General features: G+C 37.5%; 1 protein-coding gene across 1 annotated transcript in view; it reads left to right on the top strand.

Moving 5' to 3' along the window:
* The window catches only part of LOC126234801 (putative inorganic phosphate cotransporter), a 142,740-nt gene extending 124,408 nt beyond the window's left edge, over window positions 1-18,332 (top strand). The window contains exons 5-10 of the mRNA XM_049943551.1: window positions 1,323-1,546; window positions 1,675-1,824; window positions 8,563-8,695; window positions 15,399-15,643; window positions 17,587-17,722; window positions 17,814-18,332. Of these exons, the coding sequence (XP_049799508.1) occupies window positions 1,323-1,546; window positions 1,675-1,824; window positions 8,563-8,695; window positions 15,399-15,643; window positions 17,587-17,722; window positions 17,814-17,848 (923 nt within the window). The 3' untranslated portion in view covers window positions 17,849-18,332. The remainder of the gene's footprint in view (window positions 1-1,322; window positions 1,547-1,674; window positions 1,825-8,562; window positions 8,696-15,398; window positions 15,644-17,586; window positions 17,723-17,813) is intronic.
* The last annotated feature ends 9,291 nt before the right edge of the window (window positions 18,333-27,623 follow it).

Raw genomic sequence — 27,623 nt, 5'->3', positions numbered from 1 at the left:
TATTTCATAAGCTGATATTTACATAGTTATACTAACTGAGAGATTGTAAACTATTTAAATATCAGAAATGAACCAAATTACAGTGTTTGCTATGACTAAGTACTATGGGCAACATCGGTTTCATAATCGAAGGTTAATGGAGTATCATAATGTTCTGTATGTATGACCCTACTCTGTCATGTTAAAGTAGCTATTTATTATATGGCTACTTGCTTAATATTTATAAAAGAAAACTGATGATTTATGTATTTCAAATGAAAATGAAGTTTAGCATATCATATTCTGTGGAAGCATGAAAGAATTGTGGGAAATACAGTAAATGTTAAAAATAAGGGTAGCTATAAATCATGAAAAGACTAAATGTACTAACTCAGTATATGGTTCACACATTCAGTGGCCAACATGAATTATCGCTTCTAAAGGCTTTATTTTTTCAGTTCTCATTTCACACAAAAATATTCTAGTACTGGCTTCATGAAACTGGAACATTGCCTGCCTATATAGAATCGAAGAAGTGTTCTGGGTGGCACTTCCTGTATTTTTAAGTTCAGTGGATAGTTAAAAAAATTTCAAGTAACATGCATCCCAATGGATGTCATTTCTCTCCTCATATCAAAATTAGCAGTTTCTGTTTATCCTTAATTTTTCTCATCTCATCCTCACATCAGATGAGTTCCTCACTCACTTCTGTGTGATGTGCCCTGTTTCCCAACCTTCTAAAATTCTTTCTCCTCTCTGATAAAGAAACTAACAAATACGAAAATTTTTTGCTTCTTCCCTTGTGTGTCAGCAGCCTTAGAATTTAGTCTCCAAAAAGGTAAATGCTGATCAGCTCTATTATCTCCTTGTAACTTCCAAATATTCTCAACTGAATTCTTCTTCAGATATACAGTTATATTTTCTTTAGTTTTGAGGTGGATGTTAGTATCGTATTGGAAGTGATACACCTTCAAGCCTATGACCTGACGTTTTATTTACTAGCCTCCTTAGCCATGGTGCAGAGATGTTTTTCAACAATGTGTCATGGTATTTTTCCCACTGAGAAAGATGGATGTTAAATGATTCTATCTAGTGATTCTGAAATTACCTCTGTGAATAATGTTACTGCAGGTTTTACCAGTCCTACTTCTTCCTAATGGATGTCTGATTTCCTTAAGCAACCTAAAGGCATGTGTGTGAAGTATAATTAGATTACCAAAAGAAATAATAGTAAAAAAGGTTCACACTTTGAAAGATTTTTCAGCATTTTCATGCAGAGAAAGGAAGGCAGGATACTTTCTTGAATTACAATGATTTTAAATTCATTTTTCATTTTTTTAAAGGTGCTCAGTTGGGAACAATAGTAGCAATGGCTGTATCTGGAGTGTTAGCAAATAGTGCTGCTGGCTGGCCATCCATATTCTACACATTTGGTGGTATCTCAGTTCTGTGGGGTATTCTTATTTTCTTCCTTGGTGCAGATAAGCCATCTAGCCACAAATACATATCAAAAGAGGAGCAGGTCTATATTGAAGACTGTTTGAATAAAGTTTCACATGAGGGAGAGGTAAGCATGCAGTCTTTTGACTGGAGAAAACATATCCATTAATGTAGTAAGACTATTATTGGTACCTGAAAGGATGTTGCAGTGGTAAGAGAAAATGTTTAAATGCTTTTTCTAAAAATGTCTTTCAGAGGATGCCTACACCATGGATTTCAATACTGTCTTCAATGCCATTTATTGCTCTTGCAGTTGTTCACTGTGGTCAGAACTGGGGCTTCTATACATTGCTAACTGAAATGCCAACCTATTTCAGCAGTGTTCTTGGATTTGATATTCAGTCAGTAAGTATAAGGAACATGCAGTTAAAATAAAGGAAACTAGGCAAGTGCAATACTTAGTGACTAAAATATTCTCGGATCTTATTTTATAAATTTAGCTTTTTCAGTGATATAAACAGGAGCAGTCTAATTAGAATTTAATCTGCATTTTCCCACGACATCCATCGTGGTATGCTAGTAGTCAGTGTTTGGCTGAAATGTGGAGGACATGAGTTTGGTTCCCAGTACTCAAGTATTGTTTTCATTTGTGAGAGGACTAGTTAGTGTGCTTAGCTTGTAAGACCTACTGAGTAGCTGCTTAAATAAATAGCAGCAGCATAACAAAAGTGGACATTAGTTCAGAGAGCAGTGTGCTTGCTGCATGTTCTTCGTTGCCACACTGAGTGCTGCAATTGGCAATAGATGATGTGGCTATCCACTGGCATTCTGTTGTCCTCTGTGTCTGATTGCAGTGTTTCTCAATTCTCAAAGATTATATAGAAATTCCATGCAAATAGTAGTAAAATATGACTTTACATCTATGGCAATTTGGTAATAGTTTATTGAAATCAGTTTATAGGGGCTTCCCATAAATTAATTTCTGATGGGCTTATGGGCTTGGATAGATATATAGTGTGTCTAAATGGATAGAGGAAAAAAAAAAATCAGCTCTCTCTCTCTCTCTCTCTCTCTCTCTCTCTCTCTCTCTCTCTCTCTCTCTCTCTCTCTCTCTCTCTGCTTATGGAGACAGTGGTTCCTTGGCTCCTTCTGGCAGAAGAGTTGAAGGAGAAGGAAGAGGAGAGAGTGGTGAAGGAAAAGGGCTGGAGAGGTTTAGAGAGAGGGGCACAGTTCATAAAAGTAAACCAGAACCCTGGGTCAGAGGAAACTTACTGGACGGGGGGAGGAGGAGGAAGAGAATAATCAATCTATCTTTCCTTCTCATCCCGTCTGGTAAGTATCCACTGACCTGGGGTTCTGGGTTATTTTTATGAACTGCACCCCTTTCCATAAACTAGAGAGAGAGAGAGAGAGAGAGAGAGAGAGAGAGAGAGAGAGAGAGAGAGAGAGAGAGAGAGACACCCAATTAAAACACTTGTAGTATCATTATACCAGCTTCTTTAGCCTTTCATCAAAGGATGGTGCCACCTGGTGTTCGACAGATGACAGTGGAACTCAGTCAGTTGTAAAGTACTAATTAAGCAGCCAGGCTTTTGTATTTGGGAAGAGAGAAGTCAGTGTACCTGGGTGCCAATTCCAAGAGGGAAGATAATGAAAATTCTCCCAGCAAAATAGTCTGTTGTTCCTTTGTTAGATTAGCAGTATCAGGCCACACATTTTTTGTGGCAATGTTTCCTTCAGTGATATTTGCCCATATATTCTGGACTGATCAGGGTTTTAACAATCTAACAATATACCTATAGTGTCACAGTATCCTCATGCATTACTCTCGTGAGATCTGCTGTCAAAATCTACACCCATGTGTTGTTCCCAGGCATTATTATGTTACAAACTTGGTAAATATCTTTATGGTAGCACTGACAGAATATCTAGACTGAACCTGATTTTACAGTTCTGTGAACACTGGTTAGATATGTTAATAACCACCATACACACAACTTATAACAACCTGATGTCTCTAAGATAATGTTAAAGAAATTTCGGCAGCCAAGACAAATACATAATCACTAAATATGGTTGTCTTTGAAATCTGAGACACACACTAAAGTTTGGAAATTGTGAACTAACAGTTCACACTGTTTCGTTAACATGTTGCACTAGTCAGTCAGATCTTAATGGCTTCCTTGAGCATTTCTGTCTTGCACACCTGTAAGACAAGCCTCGAATTTTCTGCGCCACTCGCTCACAGCTGATCCCAATACACAACACAATTGAAGATAAATCCCTGTGGCATTTCTTACTCCTGCTTGCAGGAAGCAAATGACAGTGTATCTCACAGTTGATGAGAGATGCAGAAAAATAGTCCATTTTCAATAGCTTGCTGCTTACACACTGACAAACACAGCAGAGTGCTGAATGATGCAGAGCTGCCTCCTCCAGCCGTGCAAGCTCTATGAAGCCACAAGCATTTTTTTTGTCTTAATTGCCATTCAGAAGTTAATTTATAAGAAATCCTCATATGTTGAAACATTTTAACATAATCTTAATGGACACTGCATGCACAGAGATGTGAATTTGTGAAGTGTGTTGTGCTGCATGTTAACAACAATTCCACACAAAGGACTGAGTGAGGTGGTGCAGTTGCTGGCACAATGGACTTGCATTTGGGAGGACAATGGCTCAAACAACATCCAGCCATCCTGATTTAGATTTTCCATGATTTCCCTAAATTGCTTCAGGCAAATGTTGGGATGGTTCCTTTGAAAGGGCACAGCTGACTTTCTTCCCTAATCTGATTGGACCAATGACCTCATTGTTTGGCCCCCTCCCCCAAATTAACCATCCAACCAATCCACACAAAGGGGATGAATCAGTAGTACTAACTGAAGTTAGTTAATAGTGTGTAGTACAAATAGAACCAGTGGAGACATTTCTTCCATAATGTCTCACTACTTTAAGCTCTACTGCACTGAAAAATATTATAGTGGGTGTGATATAATCACCTTGTTTGAATACTTCCACTCTTATGGTCATGGTTACCAAAATTCTGCATTGTGTAGGTAGGTAGAGAAATTGTGACTAGGCCACAATTTTTAATCTCATTAGGTGCTAGAACTGTAAAAATTTACTTCAAATTACATTGAAAAAGAGAGGGGTTATGATTTACTTTTGATTTGAAATGGGCTAAAACTAGGATCCATAACTTGTAATACAATCAAATCATAACAAAAGGTTTTTAAAATATGAACACCGTCAAGAACACAGTGAGCATATGAGAATTAATTGAACTATTTGTTTTCAAAGTATCATTTCTTTGTCATCCTACTGGTGCTTGTTTGGTCAGCTGAAAACTGTTTTTGCAGCTATCAGCACTAGTTAGTTTTCTGAAAGGACCTAAGTTTGTGTAACCACTGTATCTGCTTACTGCAGTTGGGGTTAAAACTCCCTTAAAATTTTTTACCCTCTTCACAAATATGCATATCTCCCCATTGCCAGACTAATATCCATTGATGCCTCAGGAGTTTAAGTAAAGGAACAGAAAATTGACAATGTTTTATTCCCGAATCAGACGGAAGTTAAAAGATTAGATGCTGTTTCAGTTTACCTCAACATCTACGAGGCGTGTTTTTTAAGTAAGGTCTGTTTGAACATAAGTACACAATGAAAGGTTATTTCAAAAAAGTAAATTTATTTTCAGAAAGTACACAATTCACTCTATTGTTTGACATAGTTGCCATATTTGTTCAAAAATTATCATGCCTCTCAACCAATTTTAAAATACCCTCTTCATAAAAACTTGCAGCCTGCTCCGATAACAAAGAGTTCACTGCTGTTTTCATGTCATCGTCATAACGGTTGCCACTGAGATGTTGTTTGAGGTGGAGGAACAGATGGTAAATTGTCCAATAAATCATGGGTCTGACCTGCAGTGTGAGGTTTTGCATAGTCGTGGAGAAGGACCATTCCCTTTGTCAGCAAACTGCATCTTTTGTTTTGAATTGCTCTACGTAGATTTCTCATGGTTTGGTAGTATGCTTCTGCATTGATAGTGGTTCCTCGGTGCATGAAGCCGACCATCAAAACACCATACCTATCCCAAAACACCGACGCCATGATTTTGTGCTGGGACACAGTCTGTTTGGCCTTCACCTTTACAGACAAATGTCTGGTCTGTTAATTCGATTAACCCATGTTTAGTCTCCAATTACGATCTAACTCAAGAAGCCATCACCTCCTTCATGTTAACGAGTCATGAACTTCATCGCACTCATATCTTCGGTTTTTGTGCTACTGTGTTAGGACTTTTGGGACACAACAGGAGTAAAGTTTCCTAACCTTTAGGTGTTCAGAAACAATGTTGTAAAGCACTGATTTTGACACGTTAGGAAATTCATTTGACACACTTGTTATTGTGAAGTGTGTGTTCTCACAAATCCTCACTTCAATGTAAGCCAACAAATCGTCTGTAATCAAAGAAGGGCAACCAGAGTGGTCATCATCATGGACATTAAGTCTATCTTTGAATTCTTGTGCCACTTACACACTTTGCTTTCACTCATAACAGTATCATCGTACACTTCACAAATCTGTCAATGAATTTCTGCAGCAGACAGGTTCCTTGCTGATGTAAACCATATTAATGAGCGGAAATCACATGTGGTGGGTGAGTTGATAGTCTAAAACATTTTGAAAGCAAAGCACAGAACAGAATGGTATAGGTTAGCTACAGAGGTGAAACTGAGCACAGTTGTTCCCGAGGCAAGCCGGTACACAAAGCATGCACTAGTTGTGGTATGCAGGTGAACTATTAGTGTCTACAACAAAATAGACCTTACTTAAAAAACACACCTCATATAAAGAATTTTGGGATATAAGGTCTGCCCTGCCTTCTATGCAAGACAATGTTCTTCATACAACCCAAACTAACTTCAGCACCTCTGTGCCATCATCTATGGGGTTTTCTTTGTTCAAATCTAGGAAATGTGAACGTATTTCATGTGATAACTAATTTACAAAAATTAGGCATAAAGATAGTTTTTGTCATTATCCTATTCTTAAATTATAAGGTTATAAAGAACCATTCGTACATTATCATGCACTGGTATCTTGTCACCTGAAATGAATTTGGTTTCCTGAACTTTTAAAGAAGTTGCCAATTTCTGCAGTGCTTAAAAATCTAGAGAGCTCCAGTCAGTCCATTTTTTTCCATATACCTATTTCATTATAGGTAACAGCATCACCAACAAAGAGTCTGAAGTTACTGTTAGTATAATCTGCCATATTGTTAATATAATATATACAGCAAGAGCCACAATACACTTCCCTTGAGGACATCTGAAGTTACTAGTATATCTGCCAATGATTTCTGTTGGGGGTAACACACTGCAACCATCAAGAAATTCTTAGTTGAGTTAAAATTTCATTTGGTAGTCTGAATGAGTGCACATTTTTAATTTTTGGTTAAGTACTAATCAGAGTTTCAGAAATCAGTAGATACTAAAACCATCAAAGTTTCAGCATGTTATGCGATAAGAGCAGAAGTTGACTCATGCATGACCTGTTTTTGGAATCCTTGCTAGTTCGCGAGGAGGTGGTCATAATATCCTGATACTTAAAGGCAATATGATGTACCAGGCCCCCAACAGTTTCCATTTTAGGACAAACTGCAGAGACAAAAAGTAAAAAATTGCAAAATTAAAGTTCAAAAACAAGAGCTATTAATACTTTCTAAAAATTAGATAAGGAATATATCTAATATTTTAATAATTATGCTATTGTTAAAGTTAATATTTTCAGTCAGTCATTGACGTCTTGCTTAGTCCAAACACTTAATTTCTGTTACACTGAAAAATCAGCTTTTACTTAATAGTGTAGAAAGTGGTGCTACTTTAATTTATACTCTTCTCTCTGCCCCCTCCTCCCTTCCCCCTTTCACAAAAGAATCTTATTTAGCAGACCATTCCAGCATCCCTCTATTCTATGCAACTAACTGCAGGTCCTTCATCAGCAGGAAGTTCATGTCATTACCTGGATTGCATTCTCCATTTTAACTAACTCACCTTTCTTAAACACTTAATTATTTTGTAATGGCAGATACAATGATGTAAGAGATATTTTGGTTTATACATCACCGATGGTCTGAAATATGTTACCAGAGTTTAATTTCATTTTTTTAAAGATAAGTTAAATCCTCACCATCGGTGAAGACTACAGCTTCTGCTGGATGTCCATACTACTGCTACTTTGGCTTTCCTTCTTTGCTCAAATCAGTAGTAGTCTCTCAACCCCCCCCCCCCCCCCTCTCTTCTGCCCCCTGCCCCCCCCCCCCCCCCCCCACCTTTCATTATATCTTACAGCAGGCAGGCATACCACCATCTCCATATCTCATTTGCTCAGAAGCTCTTATTAGATGTTATTGCTTCAATTAACTTCTTTACAAGAGAAGGCAAAGTAAACCTGGGAATTCATTATTCTAAGTTAAGTCAGTTACACCTTTAAATACCCAAAATTCTTTTCCACTTGTTAATCATCAGAGAAATGTTAAGTTTTGTTGTTGAAATGAAAACTTAGCAGTTATTATTGCTGCAGGCAATAAAAGATTGCTTGCTAGATATTTCACTTACCTTCTGGATCACATATCGGAAATTCTCATATGCTTTTCTTTGTTTTTTTCAGAACTATTCAGCTATCAGATCAGATCTTACCTTTTGAATTGAAAATGCCAGATGGTTTCAAAAGCTTCCATTAGCATTGTATCTTCAGTTTGTTTGTTCTTGTATTAGTGACTAGTGTCAAAAACTACTAAAAGTATAGAAAATACTAAAATTTATTTGAACGCTACCCATCCAATGGCAATATACATACAAATGTTACTGAAACTAGACGTCATTCAGTAGATAGTAAATAATAGGTATCTCAGCTCAGATCCTGAATGCACTCTTTCTTTAGGCTATACAGTAATCTGAGATACAGAAAAATTGAAATAATAGTGTCACTGAATCACCTACAAAATTCTATGTGGAAATTGATTTTTTGCAGAATGATAATATTAACAAACTGATAATTGTTTACTTTCTTACAAACTATGATGCAAAATCATAACACCTGATTTTTTTTTTTTTTTTTTTTTTTTTTTTTTTTTAGGATGGATTGTTATCTGCATTGCCATATTTAGTAATGTGGTGCCTAAGTTTTATATTCAGCTGGATTGGGCACCTAATTGAGAGAAAGAACTGGATGACAACTGGCACTATCAGGAAAGTTTTTAACTCTATTGGTAAGATAGTTTTCAAAGACAGCATTTATTTACTATTTAATTAATAATATAACAGCTCCTTCATTGTGCCTGTCTGCCACTCAGCATGTCTTCATTATGATGAATAGCAGTCTATCCCTTTCATAACTGTTGATTTTCTAACCTGGATTTCCCACTGTTCAAAAATGACAGTTTTGTTTCTTAAATTAATTTACCTATGCATCTGTGTTCTTCAAAACTTTTATCAATGTTTTAATAATAGTGAAGTTTGTCTTGGACCCGTCCCAAATAGTAGTGACAAAGACTACTGAATGTGTACAAAGAAGGCAGCAGTGATGGATATGAGATACTCTTAAAAAGTAACAGAAATTTTGAAGAACCTGAACCAACTCAGCCTTGAAGACAGATATAAAAATTTCATAAATGCTAACTTACAGATTTCTGAGATACATATATCCCATTTTCAGGCACCTGTAAATATAATAGTACCATTTAGAGAAACTTAAAAAGAAAATCCATAAGAACTTGCATAACTAAAAATATTACTGTATTCCACTAATGGTCAATAAATGTGAAAGCAAAATGCAATGTAAAATTGATTCTATATGTCATAATATGAAACTACATTTTAATAAATGGGTTTCATGGGTTTCACTTTTGGCTGGTGTTAATACAGAAGGTTTTGATTATTTTACATGAAGAAAACGTTTTAAAGATCCAGTTTTACAATGAGTTTGGTTTTCTGTGAATTGACAGTGTAGCATGTAGTCATGCTTTCAGATGTATGATTGTGTTGTGTGTTGTATGTTGGTTTGTTGCCATACCTTTTGATGCTGTGGTTGGGGTATGAGTACAGAGTATACAAAAACAGATTGCATATGACTTAATTATAAGTTTCAAAGAAGACAACTGTATAGACAAATGAGTTTATGAAACATAAGTCAAGAATTAAAACTGAGCTGCTTTTCCATCATGCTATAGTCTGCAGTAGTACATAGTACTGTATCCCTGATGATATTTGTTGTTCTCTAATGATGGCTGCATTTGTCAAATTGATCTAGATAAGTTTTAAGATTTGTACACATGCTGCCAGCAGTCTTAAGAGTTAGTTTACACAAACATGAATTAAAATGCAGTTAAACATAATAAATTTTGATGCTGCTGTTCAGTATTTTCTGATGAGTGAGTAGAATTAAACAATTAAAAGATACTAACGTTTATACGTAATTTGGGAGCAGGTATTAAAGTTCCAGAGGAAAGAGCAAAGGCTGTCCTCTGGGATCTTACTCATGCATATTCCATTAATGAATACAAACCAGAAAAGCTGCTTTAAGTCTTCAAATGATACCGACAAGCAGGTATCCATGGCAGTTTGTGGCCTACCTGATTTACCTACCCACATGATCTCAGTTGCTGGTGATTCCTTTGAAAGCTGGTTGAAAAACTGTTGGTGAAATTAGGCAATTGTAAATGTAATCCATATGAAACTAGAAGTTAAAATACTTTCAGACATAATGAAAAAGGTGTTAAATACTGTTCATGGTCAATTCAGTCTTGATATATACGTAGCTACATACTACACCAGGCGATTGTTCTGTAGTTGCAGTCAAAGTGCACTAATGTATCACCAACTATTGTTTAAGTGTGGTGAATAACTAATCAATAAAAGTCAAAAAATTCATCACTTAGGATGAAGTCTGACAATTTAGAACAGATACTGTGATGTTAAAGTGAATGTAGACACACAAATCACAAATTCACCCCAAGTTCACAGAAAGACTTGATTTTCATTAATCAATATTGTCATTACAAATCACTGTTAAAATTTGGTGCACTTATTATCCTCACATATACATTTATCACAGAAGTGAGCTAAGAGTCTGCCATTACACAATTACTGGGGAAACTCGTGGATATGAAATTAGAACTGACTGTGGTAAATCTTTTCACTTCTAATTTTTATTAGACTGAATGTGGTACATTCCTCCATAGTGGTAGACTTGAAAGTAGTGTTTAGCAAGCAATGCAATGTTCCTTTTTTTTTAACTCTGACAATTTTGGATGAAAAAATTCAGAACTTGTTGTGGGACGGTTCGGAATTTTCCTGCTTGAGCCCCTACAGTCTTAAGATGTTCTGAGAGATGGTGGTGCCATACATAGCCTTCAAAGGTGTCTGTAATGGAGGTGTGTACCAAGCAAAGAGCTGTCACTGAGTTTCTTTTGGTGGAAAATTGTAGCATGACAGATATTCATAGGTACTTGCAGAATGTCTACAGAGATCAGAGAGTGAACAATGGTCTGGTCAGTCATTGGGCACATCATCTGTCATCATCACAACAAGGTCGTGCTAATCACCAGATCACCTGTGTGCTTGCCAGCAATACATGGCAGTGTTGCAACTTGGAGACTCCTCCATTTGAGGTGACAAATGGATCACAAACAACTTTCTGTACAACCGGACATTTGTTGGTAGTGCTGACTCATTCACCAGTTGGGGGTACCGATTCATCCTCCAGCCAAGATCTTGTGCCTTCTCAGTTACATTCACTTGGCCCAGTGAAGGATGCATGCTGTGAGAAGCAGTACATGTACAATAGGGAGCTAATTGATCCAGTAAGACACTGGCTCTGATGTCACCCAGTAGAGTGGTACCATGTGGAGATAAAGGCCCTCCCAGTAAGATGTCATAAAGCAGTTCATTGAATAGAAGAAGAAGAAGAAGAAGAAGAAGAAGAAGAAGAAGAAGAAGAAGAGTAGTTTGTAGCCAAAAGAGTGGTAAATATAGTGTACTGTAATCCTGAATAAAACTAACCTGCTTTCAGAAAAACTATGTATTGCATTATGTACTGAAAACCTCTTGTAGCTCTTGCTGTGTTGAATACTCACTGCAGACGACTCTTTGCCAGTAGGGATGGGTCTTACAAAGAGTAGCATAAGAATAAACACTAACTTTGAAAACTACATAGCACTTTAAAGTTTGACAGGTTTGGAATTTGTTGTTTTTGATGAACTACAAAAAACAAAATTTTAGATAACAAAAAATGTTGCTGATTACAAACTTAGAAAAATACATGGACAATATTTTATTCTCCAATGTGAATCCAGTCATTTACATGTATGAGTGCAATAATGCAAAGTACAGCAAATTTCATTAAGCTATCAGTTAGTGCATTAATTATTCAATCCTGTATATCATAAACACAGAAAAGTTAAGAAATGTATGTGATGAAAATCAGTCTTACAGTAGTTATGACAGGATTTATAATGCAGTGGGGCAGCTTTTCTGAACTTCAAACTCATTTAACACGGAAGATAATTTTCAGAAAAATAAAATGTTACTGTAAAGTTAGAATATTGCACTATTTAATAGTACATGTCCTTATGCTGCCATCTTTCTCCTAGCTCGCCACAAATCTGCAAAGATCTACTGCACAAATATTTTCAACTAATGAAATTTTGTAATTAAGATGTTGTCTACCCAAACTAAGTATACCAATAGATAGAGGAAAATTTTGATAAATGATTTGAGTAATATAGTTATAATATTGACATACTGATGACTGTGAAGCTGATGTTCATGGGAATGGCCACTTTAGAACTCTAAAGAATATGGGAAAAAAATGAGCCAATAATTGGGGGACTGTAACAGATAGAGGTGCCCAACTTGCCACATCTCACGCTCCACAGATTTGTTTCTATCTTTTACCTCTGAAGCTATAAAATTATGGATCAGAATGTGGTTGGTCAATGTAATTAGAAAGTGGGTTATGTACCAAGAAATCACTGGCAAAAGTAATGGTTCATGTTATCAAGGCTATTGAAATATACATGAACTAGTGCTTAGTGACAGTGTGTCATATTGGGATGAGAACTATGTTGGCAGTAGAATAAATGATTACTTTCTTGTATGTAGGATGATAGACTGCAAACAACTGGAAGAACTGGTCCACATAAAGGAAAAATCTTTGTGGGAGTATTGAAACTAGTGGGGGAGCATTAGGGAGGGAAGTAAAGCTGTTGTTGGAACATGGGATCAGGTAAAAGAGATGGTTTCAGGTGACAGGTACTGAGATACATCTAGGGTATTTAAGCATTGTTGTGAAAGCCACGCGAAGTGTAATGAGGTGCCTTAGACTACGCAGCTACCCCATGTGGCCATGCTATTTTCTAAGTATTTCTCTACTACAGCTGCTGCAAACAAAATAAAACAATTATTTACTGAGTACTGATTGAAAGCTTAAATGATATTGCATCCATAGTGTGACAACTGTTGAAAGAAAAGAATGACCTATTATGGCTAGTCTGTGGTGGCTATGTGAGAAGTTGGCAAAAAACTTCCTTTTAGTAGAATGGTCCATTACAGCCAGTTGTTATGAAGCATAGATATGGATTAAAATCCCTTCTCAATGCAGTCAAATGAAACACAACCCTGTCATTAATATCATAGATAAGGTACAAATTGTTTGTCTATTCCATCAGTATCTCAACACATTAATTGCTTGTGGTATAATGCCACAGTTTGTGGTGGTTTTTAAAGTCTACAGCAAACCAATGTAGAATGTTGGGTAGGGAGAATATTTAGCCAGTTCTGGTTTTTTGGCAGCTTAGAAACATTTATTATATTGGTCACCAGTTTTGATATTTACCACATGTATGCTACTTAAGGTGTTAGTGGAAATGAGAAATAAAAATTTGATATTGCTGCAGATGTATGGTGAAGGCACAGGCTTGGTGATCAGATTCCCCAATGAGCTTATAGCCATCCTCTGTGGCAGTATGGACTTTCTGGAGAAGCACAGACCAACATTATCATCAAGAAGTAACTTCAATAGATATTTAGATTTGGAGCTACCAGTTCCTTCAATATTTGGCAGATGTGAACTAAAGATCATCATTTTATACATATGATTCTTGAGAGGCCTTGTTTTTCCTTTGCCTATGTTGTTTACCAAAAGATCTGACAGCTCCTTTGTCAGCCAAATTTATAAACTTTCCATGTGCTATTTCATATTATGTTGCCTGGGATGCACCATGTGGAGGCTAGTCCAGTTCAAACCCCTGTGAGGGTAATGAGACTTCTGAGATGAGATAGTAGGGGTAAAGTTTTAAGAAATGTCAGTCAGTAAGCACTCCCATCTACAGCCACAGTCACTGTGATTCATGATTACAGTAGTAGTGGTAAGACTGACAGAATGACAGGCTTGTTCTTAAGATGATGATTGTCTTTATGATAATTAGGTGTGATCATGTGCTCACATTCAAAGAATTTAGAGTAGTGCAGGAAAATGTCATTGTACCTTTGAACCTTTTCTTCTGAGGCAGGTAGTGTTCCTTTGTCAGTTTTCTTAGGACTTTCTCACATTTTCTGCATCCACATAATTTTTGAGCATTATTTATTGATGCACCCAGATAGCATAGTTACAAATTGTGGTAGTGAAGCCTGGGCTAGCATTAAACTAATTGGATGTGTTATGTGGTATTACAGACAGTGTCAGTGCTTAGGGCTGTATTAAGAGTAGTTCATTTTAATAGTATATGTTTATCGGCATGAAGTGTGTGCGCACTGTAAATGTTTCACTGGAATGCAGGAAACTTGTTTGGTTGAAATAAATGTAGTTGATGCTATTTCATTTTATTCACCATTAGTCCTGATTTGATGACAGTAATCAATGTACAGAGTAAAAAAGCAGAGCAGTCTATGATCAATCAAATTATTTGTACAGTGACAAATTCATGTTTAGCCATAATAAAAGTACTTCATTCTCAACCACCAAGAGTTAAAATTTAAACAAGGAAAGTGAAGTCAGATTGGATGTAAAGAATTTTTCCAAGGATATCAGTTTGGTGTGGCTGGAAGGAGGCAGAATTTCATTATTGGTGGAGACAAAACATAGGGGAGCTAGGTTCTATGTGTACATTTGGCTGGCTATAGTCAGCAAGGTGAGCAGCTAAAAAGGAATAAGTAAAAGGAAGCAGGTTCTTCAAAAGTGAAGCATTGTTAAATCTGGGTTTTGGGGGTCCAGGTACAATCTTCCAATAGAACTGACTTCAGCAGGAATCAGGATTTTGAAAGATAGATTTTATTAGTGTTTGATGGCATTCAGGAGCAGGTCCCTATTATGGGGAAGAAGGGGTGAAAAAGCATTTTGAGGATGGGGAACATAAAGAGTAGATGAGCAATGCAGTGCCTGAAGGTTGAGAGTTTGACTAGTTGTTGGCTTGAAGTGAAAAGTTCTCTTTTGAGTAGAGATACTGCAGGAAGGAATAAGACATAAGTAGCTGATGTTTCCTTCCTCTTGTGTTATTGGGAAAAATGTTCCAGCTTAAAATCCCCGGTAAACAGTAAAAGAATTTTGTGACACGAACAGAAAAGGTTAATTAGGGCAAAAAACTAAATAAATAAATAAATAAATAAATAAATAAATAGAAATTAAGAGTATAAGAAATGGGAACACACTTGACCAGATCTATTAGCCAACACAGTTCCTGTATTGAGATGTCTGTTATAGTGTGTTGTTTATGATGTTTTGAGCAAGTTTATCAAACTGTCTTCACAGAAGAAAATTCATATTTGTCAAAAGACTAACAAGAAATGTGGAAGTTCTCAAACTGAAAGAGAGAAGTGATGAAATTTGTAGCTACTACTACCACTATTATTATTATTATTATTATTATTATTATAATTATTATAATTTTTTAAAATGTTTATGCTTTATTCACACAGGTCACTGGGGCCCTGGTTTAGCATTGCTCATACTAAGCTTTATAGAACTTGAAGATCCAACTGTTGCTGTTGCACTTCTGACCCTCACTGTTGGGCTTAATAGTGGGATTTATTTGGGCTTTCAGATCAATCACATTGATCTTTCACCAAATTTCTCTGGTGTGCTGATGGGCATGACAAATGGTCTAGCAGCTCTAACATCAATTATAGCTCCCCTTATTGTAGGTGCTGTTGTGAAGAACAATGTAAGTATTCCTGTGGAAGACATTCAACCTTTGTTGGGAATTACTAAAATAAATAAGTTATTTGATCAAAACTAAACAGGGATACTAATTTTATAAAGCTAGTTTGAAAGTTAGTTGGTGGTTCAGTTTTCCATGAATCATACTTTAAACTGTTCACTACATCTGTATTCCAAATCATTGAAAACAATGTATTTTTAACTTAGCATAGGTAAGTTTAATGTTTTTGTGGCTGTTGTGGTTTTATGCTCTACTTTGCTTCCACCAACTGATAGTTTATAAGCTCCCTAAGACAATATCATTTACAATTTTGCTGATCCTTACCAGGTGGGATTGACGGAGGACATCGAAAGGGTGCAAAAAAGGGCAGCTCGTTTCGTATTATCACGTACTAGGGGAGAGAGTGTGGCAGATATGATACGCAAATTGGGATGGAAGTCATTACAGCAAAGACGTTTTTCGTCGCGGCGATATCTATTTACGAAATTTCAGTCACCAACTTTCTCTTCCGAATGCGAAAATATTTTGTTGAGCCCAACCTACATAGGTAGGAATGATCATCAAAATAAAATAAGAGAAATCAGAGCTCAAACAGAAAAGTTTAGGTGTTCATTTTTCCCGCACGATGTTTGGGAGTGGAATGGTAGAGAGATAGTGTGATTGTGGTTCGATGAACCCTCTGCCAAGCACTTAATTGTGAATTGCAGAGTAGACATGTAGATGTAGATGATGAGCATGAAGTGACTTAATAGTCTGATCAGGAAAGAGCAGTGAGGTTGAGTAAAGGCAGCAAGGATTGGCTGAAGATGTCTTATTAAAGTTGAGGATGCTTAAAAAACGAACATTTTTCCATGCAACTTGGAATGTGTATGGAATGAGCCATTAACTCTGCACCCAATTTTTGTCTATGTTCAAGGCATCTGAAACTGTAAACAAGATCCTGTACTTCTCACACAGATATGGAATATCCTGACATGTGTATATGTGGTAGCAGATACTTTCCCACTTAAAAGGCTGAGGAGGAGGAGGAGGAGGAGGAGGAGGAGGAGGAGGAGGAGGAGGAGGAGGGGGTGCATGGATGAATCACATTCACACAGTAGTTTGAAGTAAAAGAAAAATGATAAATGTCTTAAGGCCTTTTGTATCAAGTCATGTAAAATGCACATATGCTTTTCAACAAGAATGGCTACAGTATTGTAGAACCTAAAAACACCCACAGAACAAGCAAGAAATGCAAATTGTTTCCTGGAATACAAATTTAACACAGGAAAATACTTCAGTGAGTGAAACATGTAGAATTGAAACTTATAAATCTCTTTCCAGTGTTCTCCCCCTAATTTGTCTTTAAACACCAGTCTAATCTGGACACAATAGTTATGTGACCTTGATTGGTACTATCTGTCAGAAAATCGTCATCTCCACAATCAGTCATTATCCATTTAGGTCTGCATAAACATACTAAAACTGCCTCTAGGTGATGATAGTAGCAGCCTTCATCAGTTGGTGATTAGTTTATCCTTTCTGTTAATAAGGATTCTGAGGGAAGATTTTCAATGAATATCCTTTAAAATCCATAGCTTTCTCCAAGCTACAGTATTTCCTATCGATATTAACGGTTTCAAATGTGCAGTTCAACCTTTTGGATTGATGTACACTAAAACATAACTGAGGTAGTTGGGAAACCATCTATTGATGCGTTACTCATTACGTGTAGTGCACAATTATCTTTAACTATTTAATGACCCAAATGTAATGTGCAAAAAATCAAAATGCTTGAATGATTTATTATAGGCAGTCGCCTACTATTTATTGGAATCGACAGATATGTAACTCTACCTACAAGTAGGGTTGAATGTTACTGTAGTTACTAGGTGTTGTATAAAAAATGGAATGTACTGAAAAAAGTTAGTTAATTGTTGCCTCATGGGTTTTCTTTTTTGTCTTAGGCCCCTGAAGAATGGCGAACAATATTCCTAATTGCTGCTGGCTTCTATTTTATTGGGAATCTTATATTTATCATATTTGGTAAGGGTGAAGTCCAACCGTGGAATGAGCCAACTCGTTTAACCAAAGAAAATGAAGGTAATGTTACATCCTTATCTTGAGCAGCCATTAAATAACTGTTCATTATGTACTGTAATGTATGCTACATCTAACGTTTTGATGATTGCAGCAAATTATGGAACAGCAGCGCCACCTAGTGCATGAGGAGCAGTGCCTTAAGTTTTATGCAGGGACTTCTTCAATGGCAGCTAATATAAAAATGTGATTTGTGCATTTTTGAATGGAAATAAGGTAATAAGAAAGTTGTTAAATGTTTAGATTTCCCTTCTAATTAATATAGCTGAAGTCCAGTTTTAAGTTGTTGTTAAATTTTAAAGAATGTAATATACATGCTCCAATGCATGTAGTCACTATACTGTTTTAATTAATTCACTCATGTTGTTCCATGGATAATTATCATAGAGAGTTTAACTATTGTCAAATTTTTTGTGGATTCTTAAATTGCCAAAAGTTGCAACAAATATGTGAAATACATGCTTTGAGCACAGCAGGTGCCTATTAAACATACCACTATCTGGAGGAGAGGAATTACTATTTGAAGAAATTAGTAATGTCATATGCAAATGAAAATCTCCAATTGGAGATGACAAGAGTACAAATGGTTTCTGTTTTATGTAATTTATGCACTGAACACACAAATGCAAAGTGTCTTCTAGTCAATAGAACTTTTTAATTAAAATGAAACTGTATTTTATCTAATTTTATTGTTATTGTAGCACTTTATTTCTGAAAAATAAATAATTCCAAAAAAGTGACTCTCTTCTATATCTACAAAACTTGAAAAACCAGGAAACAGTAACATAACAAAAACCCTCACTATTACTGCCCTCTTGTTCACTGTCTCTCTGATAAATGAGGCTACACATACTGAAAAAGCTACAGATTATTTGGTCCCATTTGATTACATTATGTACAGTATATACTTTTGTAAATACAGGCAAAGTCACCTAAATCGGTCTTACACATTTTGTCTACATGTTAAAGTTCAAAACAAGAATTTCGCAAATAAGATGATAATGTGTTATATCTAAAAACAAAGATGTGACTTACCAAACGAAAGCACTGGCAGGTCGATACACACATACAAACACAAACATACACACAAAATTCAAGCTTTCGCAACAAACTGTTGCCTCATCAGGAAAGAGGGAAGGAGAGGGAAAGACGAAAGGATGTGTTGTTTTAAGGGAGAGGGTAAGGAGTCATTCCAATCCCGGGAGTGGAAAGACTTACCTTAGGGGGAAAAAAAGGACGGGTATACACTCGCGCGCACACACACACACATCTATCCATCCACACATATACAGACACAGGCAGACATAGGTGTGTGTGCGAGTGTATACCAGTCCTCTTTTTCCCCCTAAGGTAAGTCTTTCCGCTCCCGGGATTAGAATGACTCCTTACCCTCTCCCTTAAAACCCACATACTTTAGTCTTTCCCTCTCCTTCCCTCTTTCCTGATGAGGCAACAGTTTGTTGGGAAAGCTTGAATTTTGTGTGTATGTTTGTGTTTGTTTGTGTGTCTATCGACCTGCCAGCACTTTCGTTTGGTAAGTCACATCATCTTTGTTTTTAGATATATTTTTCCCACGTGGAATGTTTCCCTCTATTATAATAATAATGTGTTACATACATTTACCCATATATTAAAAAATGGAAACTCCAGGTTGGATATCAAAAATTTTAGGAAAAGGATAGATTGCTACTTACCATAAAGATGACCAGTGAGTGGCAGACAGGCACAACAAAGAGAATGTTACACATTACAGGTTTTGGCCAAATCTCTCTTCAGTATGGAAAACACTAATCAGGTCATTGTTGTGGTGAACAGTGATCCATCCTTTGCCTAATTTGCTGTTTACCCCTATATGTATATTTAGGTTTTGACGTTACTGAAGTACTCTTGATGCATATAGTTGTGAAGTAAAGACGACCATCTACTGCATAACAGAAGCACTGAGTTGTCACAAAGCATACACAAATCGTACTGGTCTCAACCCCTATTAACTCAATGTCCTCACAGTCTCCAAGTTTTTTCTTTTCTGTCCCATCACTCATTCCTGATTCATGTCTCCATGCCACCTTAATTGTGTGTTTTCAATGGCTCAGTCAGCCATGCATTGTGTTCCCAGCCTATGCACCTTTTGCATCTCTAAACCACATTCCTAGCCAGCAAAAACAGTGAAGCACATGCTTCACATGCCCTGACCTATGTGGTTGTGCATCACCTTAAGTCATCCTGTTGTGCAAATACTGGCCATTAAAATGCACTATTCTACAAACCACTTGTCCACCACATCAGTCAGAACACACTCCTAGTAACTAACCACTACATTTCATTTCCAAATCCACTCACTTCTTCCCACACATTGCTCACATCAGAATTTTACACCTTTTCTTTCTGTTTTCCACACATGATGTAGCTTACACATGATAAAATATCCTAACATCACTGAACAAACACACTGCCCTCAGCATAATTCCTTCCGGCCTTTTCACTCCCAACATCTAGTTACATGTACTTGGTGTTACAACCACCTAATGCTTTCCTTTGTCCACTTCCCATGCCATATCATGTTTTTTCTAGCAACATCACATCCAATATACTTGTGCTTTATTTGCCTGCATCAATTTAGAAAAGCATCACTATCTTTAGCTAAAATGCAGTGACCCATCCTGTTCCTTAAATGCAGCCTAAGCCATGGAATTGCCTTCAAAGGTGACAAGACTTTCTGGCCCCTCCAGTCCTGTTGGGTCTTCCATCAGGACCTTTGTCTCTCATTTTTTGTTAGCAAGTCAACATGCTAATAGGACATAAGTTACATGTTGTTTCATTTCTGTTGTGGCACCCAAGGCACAAATTAGTGAATGAGCTCACAGTACCTGCTTGCCTGAGTAGTTCATCAATGTGGGGATGGATTTGTTCTCTTAATGCTATGTTTAGCCCTCTGTAAGTAGTGGCAGCATTAAGCTGAGATAAGGTGCCCAGGGCTCACATCAATGTGATGAGTCAGTGACCTTCCCAGAGTCAAGTGAGGACAATGTGGGAAAGTATGGAAAGGCCTTACTGTATAAGCCACATTTTTAGTTGTCACCATGTTGCCCCAGCTCTGCACTTGCGAAATTGCTTTACTGCTCACTCTGTTACAAGAAGCCTTCTTGTGTGGTCATACGATAATGCTGGGTTGCAGTGCCTGCCCTGCTTGGAGTGTTAGAATACACAGAAATAGCCCTCTGGCTTTGCAGGACACCTACTGGAGAGGCAATGCATGCACACCAACAAATTTACATGTTCCGTCATTGCACCCCATGCTTGAGTTATCTCGCATGTTGACTTGATGGCGCCTAAAATTGGTGGGTGGACTGTGAAGTCTGCCCACATTCCAAGTAGCCTTCTGATTTTGGCAGGACACCTTGAGGTTGCTGTGGGTAATTTTTTATTGTAGTCAGAAAAGATGGGTTCTGTTTTGGGGTCATGATTGGTGCCAACTTCATTTCTATGCCAGGATTGGCAGTTTTTGAGAAAGAGGTGTCTGTTGTGGTGCAAAAGGACGAGGTCTAGTAGACATGCCACTGGATAGTCAGTGAGTAAAGTCACTTTCTCTCTTTGTATCCATGGAGAGATTCATGCCAAGTTGTGCTCATCCAGATGCCCAGTAGAAAACCAAAAATTAATTGTGCTCCATGCTGGAGCACCGCAGATGGGATGCTGGACAGTTGGCAAGTCTTGCAGCTTACACATCACCATTCACCCATCAATTTCTCGTCATACATCTGTGCTATTGATAAAGTGTCACAGCACCAGCAGATAGGGCATTTCAGGCTACATTACCACCAGTTACTGCCTTGTTGCCATCTACAGCAACCACGGGAAGCACCTCTGTTCATAAGCAAACGCACATCTATTCTGTGTGTGATAAATCACCATTTTGAGTTAGGTACATTCCATGTTAGTATTAAGTGCTTGACTCAGTCCACAGACCACTGGCTTGAACTTGGAACACAGATGAGTACTGTTAGCAAACCAGCATGGAATCTTGCTTCTGTTCATGATTTTTGTACAATCTGCCACAGATATTATCTGTTAAGATCCAAGTATCAGTTTTGTCCTCAAGGAAATAAATCTATTTGTTCCAGCTTAGCACAAGGTGTCATTGGTTTGTGATCATCAGCTAACTTATTTTCCCAGCTCATATATTTTGGAGGCAATTGTATTTCAGAAATTTGCCACCTAATTAGTATATGTACAAGGGTCATAGTAAATTGCCATTCGGCAACCCTTTTGCCACAATATCAACATGCATCTTCTTGAGGGTAGTAGATATCAGTGTCTTCTCCTATGATGCTAATGAATGTAAATCAGTCAGCTCTAACCAGAACCTGCCACAGGCTCACTTCTACCCTCCACTGGGCACCATAAAATTTACCTCCATTAACAATGACTTTAATGCTGAAACTTCCTGGCCGGACCAAGACTCTAACTCAGGACCTTTGCCTTTCACAGAAAAGTGCTCTACCCAAGCACGAATCACGACCTGTCCTCGAAGCTTTACTTCCATAAGTACCTTGCCTCCTACCCTCCAAACTTCACAGAATCTCTCCTGCAAAACTTGCATAACTAGCACTCCTGGAAGAAATGATATTGCAGAGACATGGCTTTGCCACAGCCTGGGGATGTTTCCAGAACAAAATTTTCACTCTGCATTGCATTGTGCACTGATATGGCAAAGCCATGTCTTTGCAATATCCTTTCTTCCAAGAGTTCTAGTTCTAAAAGTTTTGCAGGGAGCTTCTGTGAAGTTTGGACGGAACATAGGAGGCGAAGTACTGGCGGAAGTAAAGCTGTGGGGACAGGTCGCGGGTCGTACTTGGGTAGCTCAGATGGTAGAGCACTTGCCCACAAAAGGCAAAGGTCCTGAGTTCAAGTCTCAGTCCAGCACACAGTTTTAATCTGCTAGGAAGATTCATATCTGTGCACACTCCGCTGCAGAGTGAAAATATCATTTTGGAGACATGAATGTTCTTATATTTCACCAGTCCCTGTACCACATAAACCTGGTACTGCATACACACATGTCTGTGGTGCAGATATCACACAACCACTTTTGATTGCTCCAAAATACATTTGTACATTTGTACTGTGCAATCCCCACTACATAAACCATATCTACAGAACTGAAAATCTTGTCCTCAAACACCTTGAAGAGCACTCCAACGCCACTCTGCTAAATTACCCAACCTAATGACATCCTCCTCCTGCCTTGGACCTTCACTACCCTTCAACACCTAAACAATCCACGGTGAACTCTGTGAACCCTTCACAGCACCCAGGCCCTGCCTAGATTACCTTTACAATTTGCATTCTCCAAAACTATTTTCAGCACTCCACAGAATCCAGAATACAATCACAAGCACTTCTGTTTACCTTTCCATCAAAACCTCTGTTGTACAGAAGCTTGTCCTATCCAAAGGCTTCACCTTCAGCCCCATATTAAAGTTAAACCTTGTTGGGCTTGTCAAAGATCTACTGTCCTCCTCCCACTTTCTCCACCTAATCATCTCCTGGTCACTTTCCACAAATTCCTTACTTCCAACATGGTCTCACAATCCTTCCACAGGTCTTCACCTAAGAATACCAGCATGAGAAAAGGACAGCCATACACAACCTCATACAGACACTGACATAATCATATCATCCTCCATGCAGACAAATGTTCCACCACAGTATGGTGAATCACAATGACTGCCTGACAGAATGCTTCTGCTAACCACCTGACTTCTCTGTTTACAAGCTCAGCCATGGTGATCCCATGTAGAAGTCCTCGCTCCAATCCCTACTGAAATCATTGTGCCCATCCCAGGACTTCTTCCTCAAGTCACCTCCTGCCTAAACTCAATGACACACTCTGTACTCACCTTGTACATGCTCACAAAAATTCACAAATAAAATAATACTGGACACACCATTGTAGCTGGTTATCATTCTGTTTTTGTTAACTAACAACTCCAGCCAATTGCCCAGAACTTAGCCTCAGATATTAACCACTTTCTTCACAAACTCCACTCCATCAAGCCTCTTAAGTTGTCAGATCTCTACTTGTCACTGTCGTCATGGTCTTTCTGTTACCAACACTCCACATTTCCTCCAGGTTCCATACCCACTACCTCATTCCTCAAATACCTTACCAACATTATCCTGACACACCACTACCACTCTCAGAAGAGAGATATGTGTGGCACAGCCATGGGCACCCAAATAAAACCTTCCTATACCATCTTTTCTAAGGGCCACCTAGAGGAAATCGTTGAAGGCTCCCGAAACCCCCAACTCTCTTGTCTGCTTAAAGTTCACTGACAATATGTTAATGATCTAGACTCAGGGCCGACACACCCTATCCTCATTCCTCAACCACCTTACTGTCGTCCATCTGCTTCAGATGGTCTTCATCAACCCAATGTCTAACCTTCCTGGGCATCAACATCCATTATGAAGGCTCCATCCACATCTATGTCCATCCTTATTAAACCCACTAACCACCAACAATACCTGTATTTTGACAGCTGTCATCACTTCCACACCAAAAAGTCCCTCTCGTACAACCTGCCCATCCATAGATAGCATACCTGTAGTGATGAGAACTCCCTTGCCTGGTATGCTAAAGGTCTGATAAAGGTCAATTTCAGTTGGAAAAAGTGTGGAATATGTTGAACATGTTGGAATATTCTGGCTTCAGACCTTATAGTTCCAGGAAGACCCAATAGCACTATATCTAGCCTTCAAAATAGTGTATGTACCAGTGACATTCAAAGTAGAGGTGTCGTGAAGTTTCTTTTGGTGAAAAATAGAATTGTCAATATTCAGAGGCACTAGTACAATGTCTACAGAGACCTGGAAGTGAACAAAAGCATGGTAAGATGTTGAACGAAGCATCTGTCATCACTGCAATGATGTCATGCAAATCTGTCACATCTCCCTTGTGCCAGCTGGCCACACACAGATGAGACTCCTACAGTGTTTGAATGTGTGAACACGCATTTGCAGTGGTGTCCTCCCTAACTGTGCAACAATCTGCTATGAAGTGTACTGTGCTTCCCTCCAAAAATTGAAGAGATGACTTCAACTTGTTCGTTGCCATAAAAATGCAAAGAATTCCTTATCCATAACAATGCAAGGCCTCAGACAAGTGTGTGCACCTGAGAGCAGCTTGTAAAGCTTCATTGGCTTGTCCATTCTTATTTGACTTACAGCCAAGATCTTATAACTTCCTACTTCCATTAGTTTGGCCCAGTGAAAAATGGACTCCATGGGAAGCAGTACATGGGTGATGGGTAGATCATTGGTGCAACAAGACGTTGGCTCAAATGTCAACTAGCAGAGTGGTATCATGTGAACATACTGGCCCTCCCACTAAAGTGGCATAAGGCCATTGCACTGAATAGAAATTATGTTGAAAAATAAGGTTTTGTAGCCAAAATAGTGAGGAATAATGGGGTATAATGAAATCCTGAATAAAACCAGCTGCATTCAGAAAAATAAATGTCACATTACTTACTGAATGATCCTCATATGACGTGAGTATGTGCTGAGAATGCCTGATGTGGACCATTTTCTGTGCAAACAGTTTTGTTGAGTGTCTTTTCGATTTTCTGCAAATATTGAGCTGTGGTTATTCCAGTTAGTTTGTACACCATTTGACCAAAGTTGAAAAATATATTTGTGGTTGATAGATGTAAGTAAATGGTAGAAAAAAAAGAGAGATTTAATGAAGAAATGTAAAATCCATATCCAACATTGTAACGAGATTAAACTAGGATACACTGGTACTGTAATGTTCACTAAACACTGAGGAATACTTAAATTGTGACATACAGTGCATGAAACACTGTCACAAAATATGCATTTTCATTTACATTGCAACAATTTCATGATTACCAGACTTAATTAGGGTCAGTATTCTAATATTTGCAAGTACGAAGTAAAACTTATTGATGGCAGAAAAGCCAGTTCTAAGTAGCCAGCTACATCTCCCTGTTTCCACTGCACAGTTGGCTGGAAACTCGATAGCAAAAATCTCTCTGCCCTTGGCAAGGGGCCCATCCACAGCTTCCTGCATTTTAGTTCAATTATATGTAGCATAGCCCTTTCCCGTCGTCCCTCCCCCTTCCATCCTCACAGTAGTAGTCGTGTCCCACAGTAAAACTTGCTATGTTAATGCCACTTGCATACATTAACCTGAGCTCTGAACGCGATGCACTGGCCGAGGACACTGAAAAATTACTTGACTCTGCAGAAGAGAGGGCTCCTGCTTACATAAATGACATGAGAAATAAAAGTTCTTAGTAATTTTCTGCTGAATTACTACTTTAAGAAATTAGCGTTTCATGCTCCGGCAACAAGCCACAATTGCGACAGAATTAAGTGAAAAGTATTAAAGATAGTTAAATCAGGCTTTTGCAATTTCTCTCTTCGCAGTTCTAGATAGTGACACTTCACTTGCCTGTAATGTTTTCACATCACTGATTTTGGGGAGATGTCAGGCAGCTTTATATTTGTTCTGATACTGTTCGCCAGTCAATATTTTCTAAGATAATTTATGAGGGACAGTCAGTAATTTACAATGGCTTAGCAAAATAAGAAAATCAATGGTTCAAGCATCAGTTATGACTGATGTATTCCCAGCAAACAAAGTATTTTATTAATGACCTACAATAGTTTTCAACAGCAGATACTGTATTATTTTCTGCTGATACAAGCTTCATTATAAAAGGGAAGAATGATTATGAGATGCAGCAAAAAATAGACAGAGCAGCAGAAACTGCAGAAAAATGGTTTAAAGATACCTGTCTAGTTGTCAATGAAAAGAAAACTGTATGGATGAACTTCAACCATGTAAGGAACAAAAACAAGACCAATGAAAAATCCACATTATCGAATAGCCAAATTCAGCAAAAGAATCACAGAAAATATTTTGGATTATAGGTGGATGAGCATCTAATATGGGAAAAACATGTAGAAATGCTTAACAAAAATTAAGCAAGTATTGTTACATGTTAAGAGTGCTTAAAGTGTTAAGTGCTTATTATGTATACATGCATAGTGTACTGAAGTATGGTATAGTATTCTGGGGAAATACCTCTTTCTCCAAAGCAGTCTTTTGAGCTCCGAAAGAAAGCTGTAAGATTTATAAGTGATGTTGCTCACAGAGCACTATGTAGAGGTTATCTTTAAGGAATTAAAAATGACCTTACCATCGATATTTATATTTGAAAGCATCTGCATCATTAAAGACCACAAAGTTTCAGGTCTGAATAGTGAGATCCTTAATTATCAAACAAGGAACAGGGATGTGCGCAGAAAATAAATATATCAGGACAGTGCCATTTACAAACCAAAAATTATGTACAGTGCACTGCCAGACGGAAAAAAATACATTAAAAAAAAACTAAAAATTACTAATAAGCAGCTTCTACAGCATTAATGAATACCTGGAATTTTGCTGAAATCTGTAGGTCTGTTTCATAACTCTCTAAACAAAAATTTATACTTACCACTCGTTCCTAGACAAAACCAAACTTCTTTCATCTATGTATATTGGTATTTCATAGTTTTAGTAAAATCAACCAACGGGTTTCACTAGTTTTTATTCTATCTATATGTAGGTATATAATTTTATAATCTAATTAAGCAGAATGTTTTTGTTGTAACATTATGTAATATTTTATACTGTTCTGTACTTTAAGTCCAGTATCATGGCCACTAAATAAGCAAAATAAATAAATAAATAAATAAATAAATAAATATGTAAATGCAATTGTACACCAATGCTATGATATTGTCAGTTAAAATGAAGTGTTCTTCAGCATGTCTTTGAATATAAATTATTTCACAAGATGGTGGCAGCTGCATCCTTTATAGAGCA

This window comes from Schistocerca nitens, chromosome 1 (assembly GCF_023898315.1).
Source record: "Schistocerca nitens isolate TAMUIC-IGC-003100 chromosome 1, iqSchNite1.1, whole genome shotgun sequence".
In the NCBI taxonomy this organism is placed as follows: domain Eukaryota; kingdom Metazoa; phylum Arthropoda; class Insecta; order Orthoptera; family Acrididae; genus Schistocerca; species Schistocerca nitens.
This window is presented reverse-complemented; position numbering and strand designations above follow the sequence as displayed.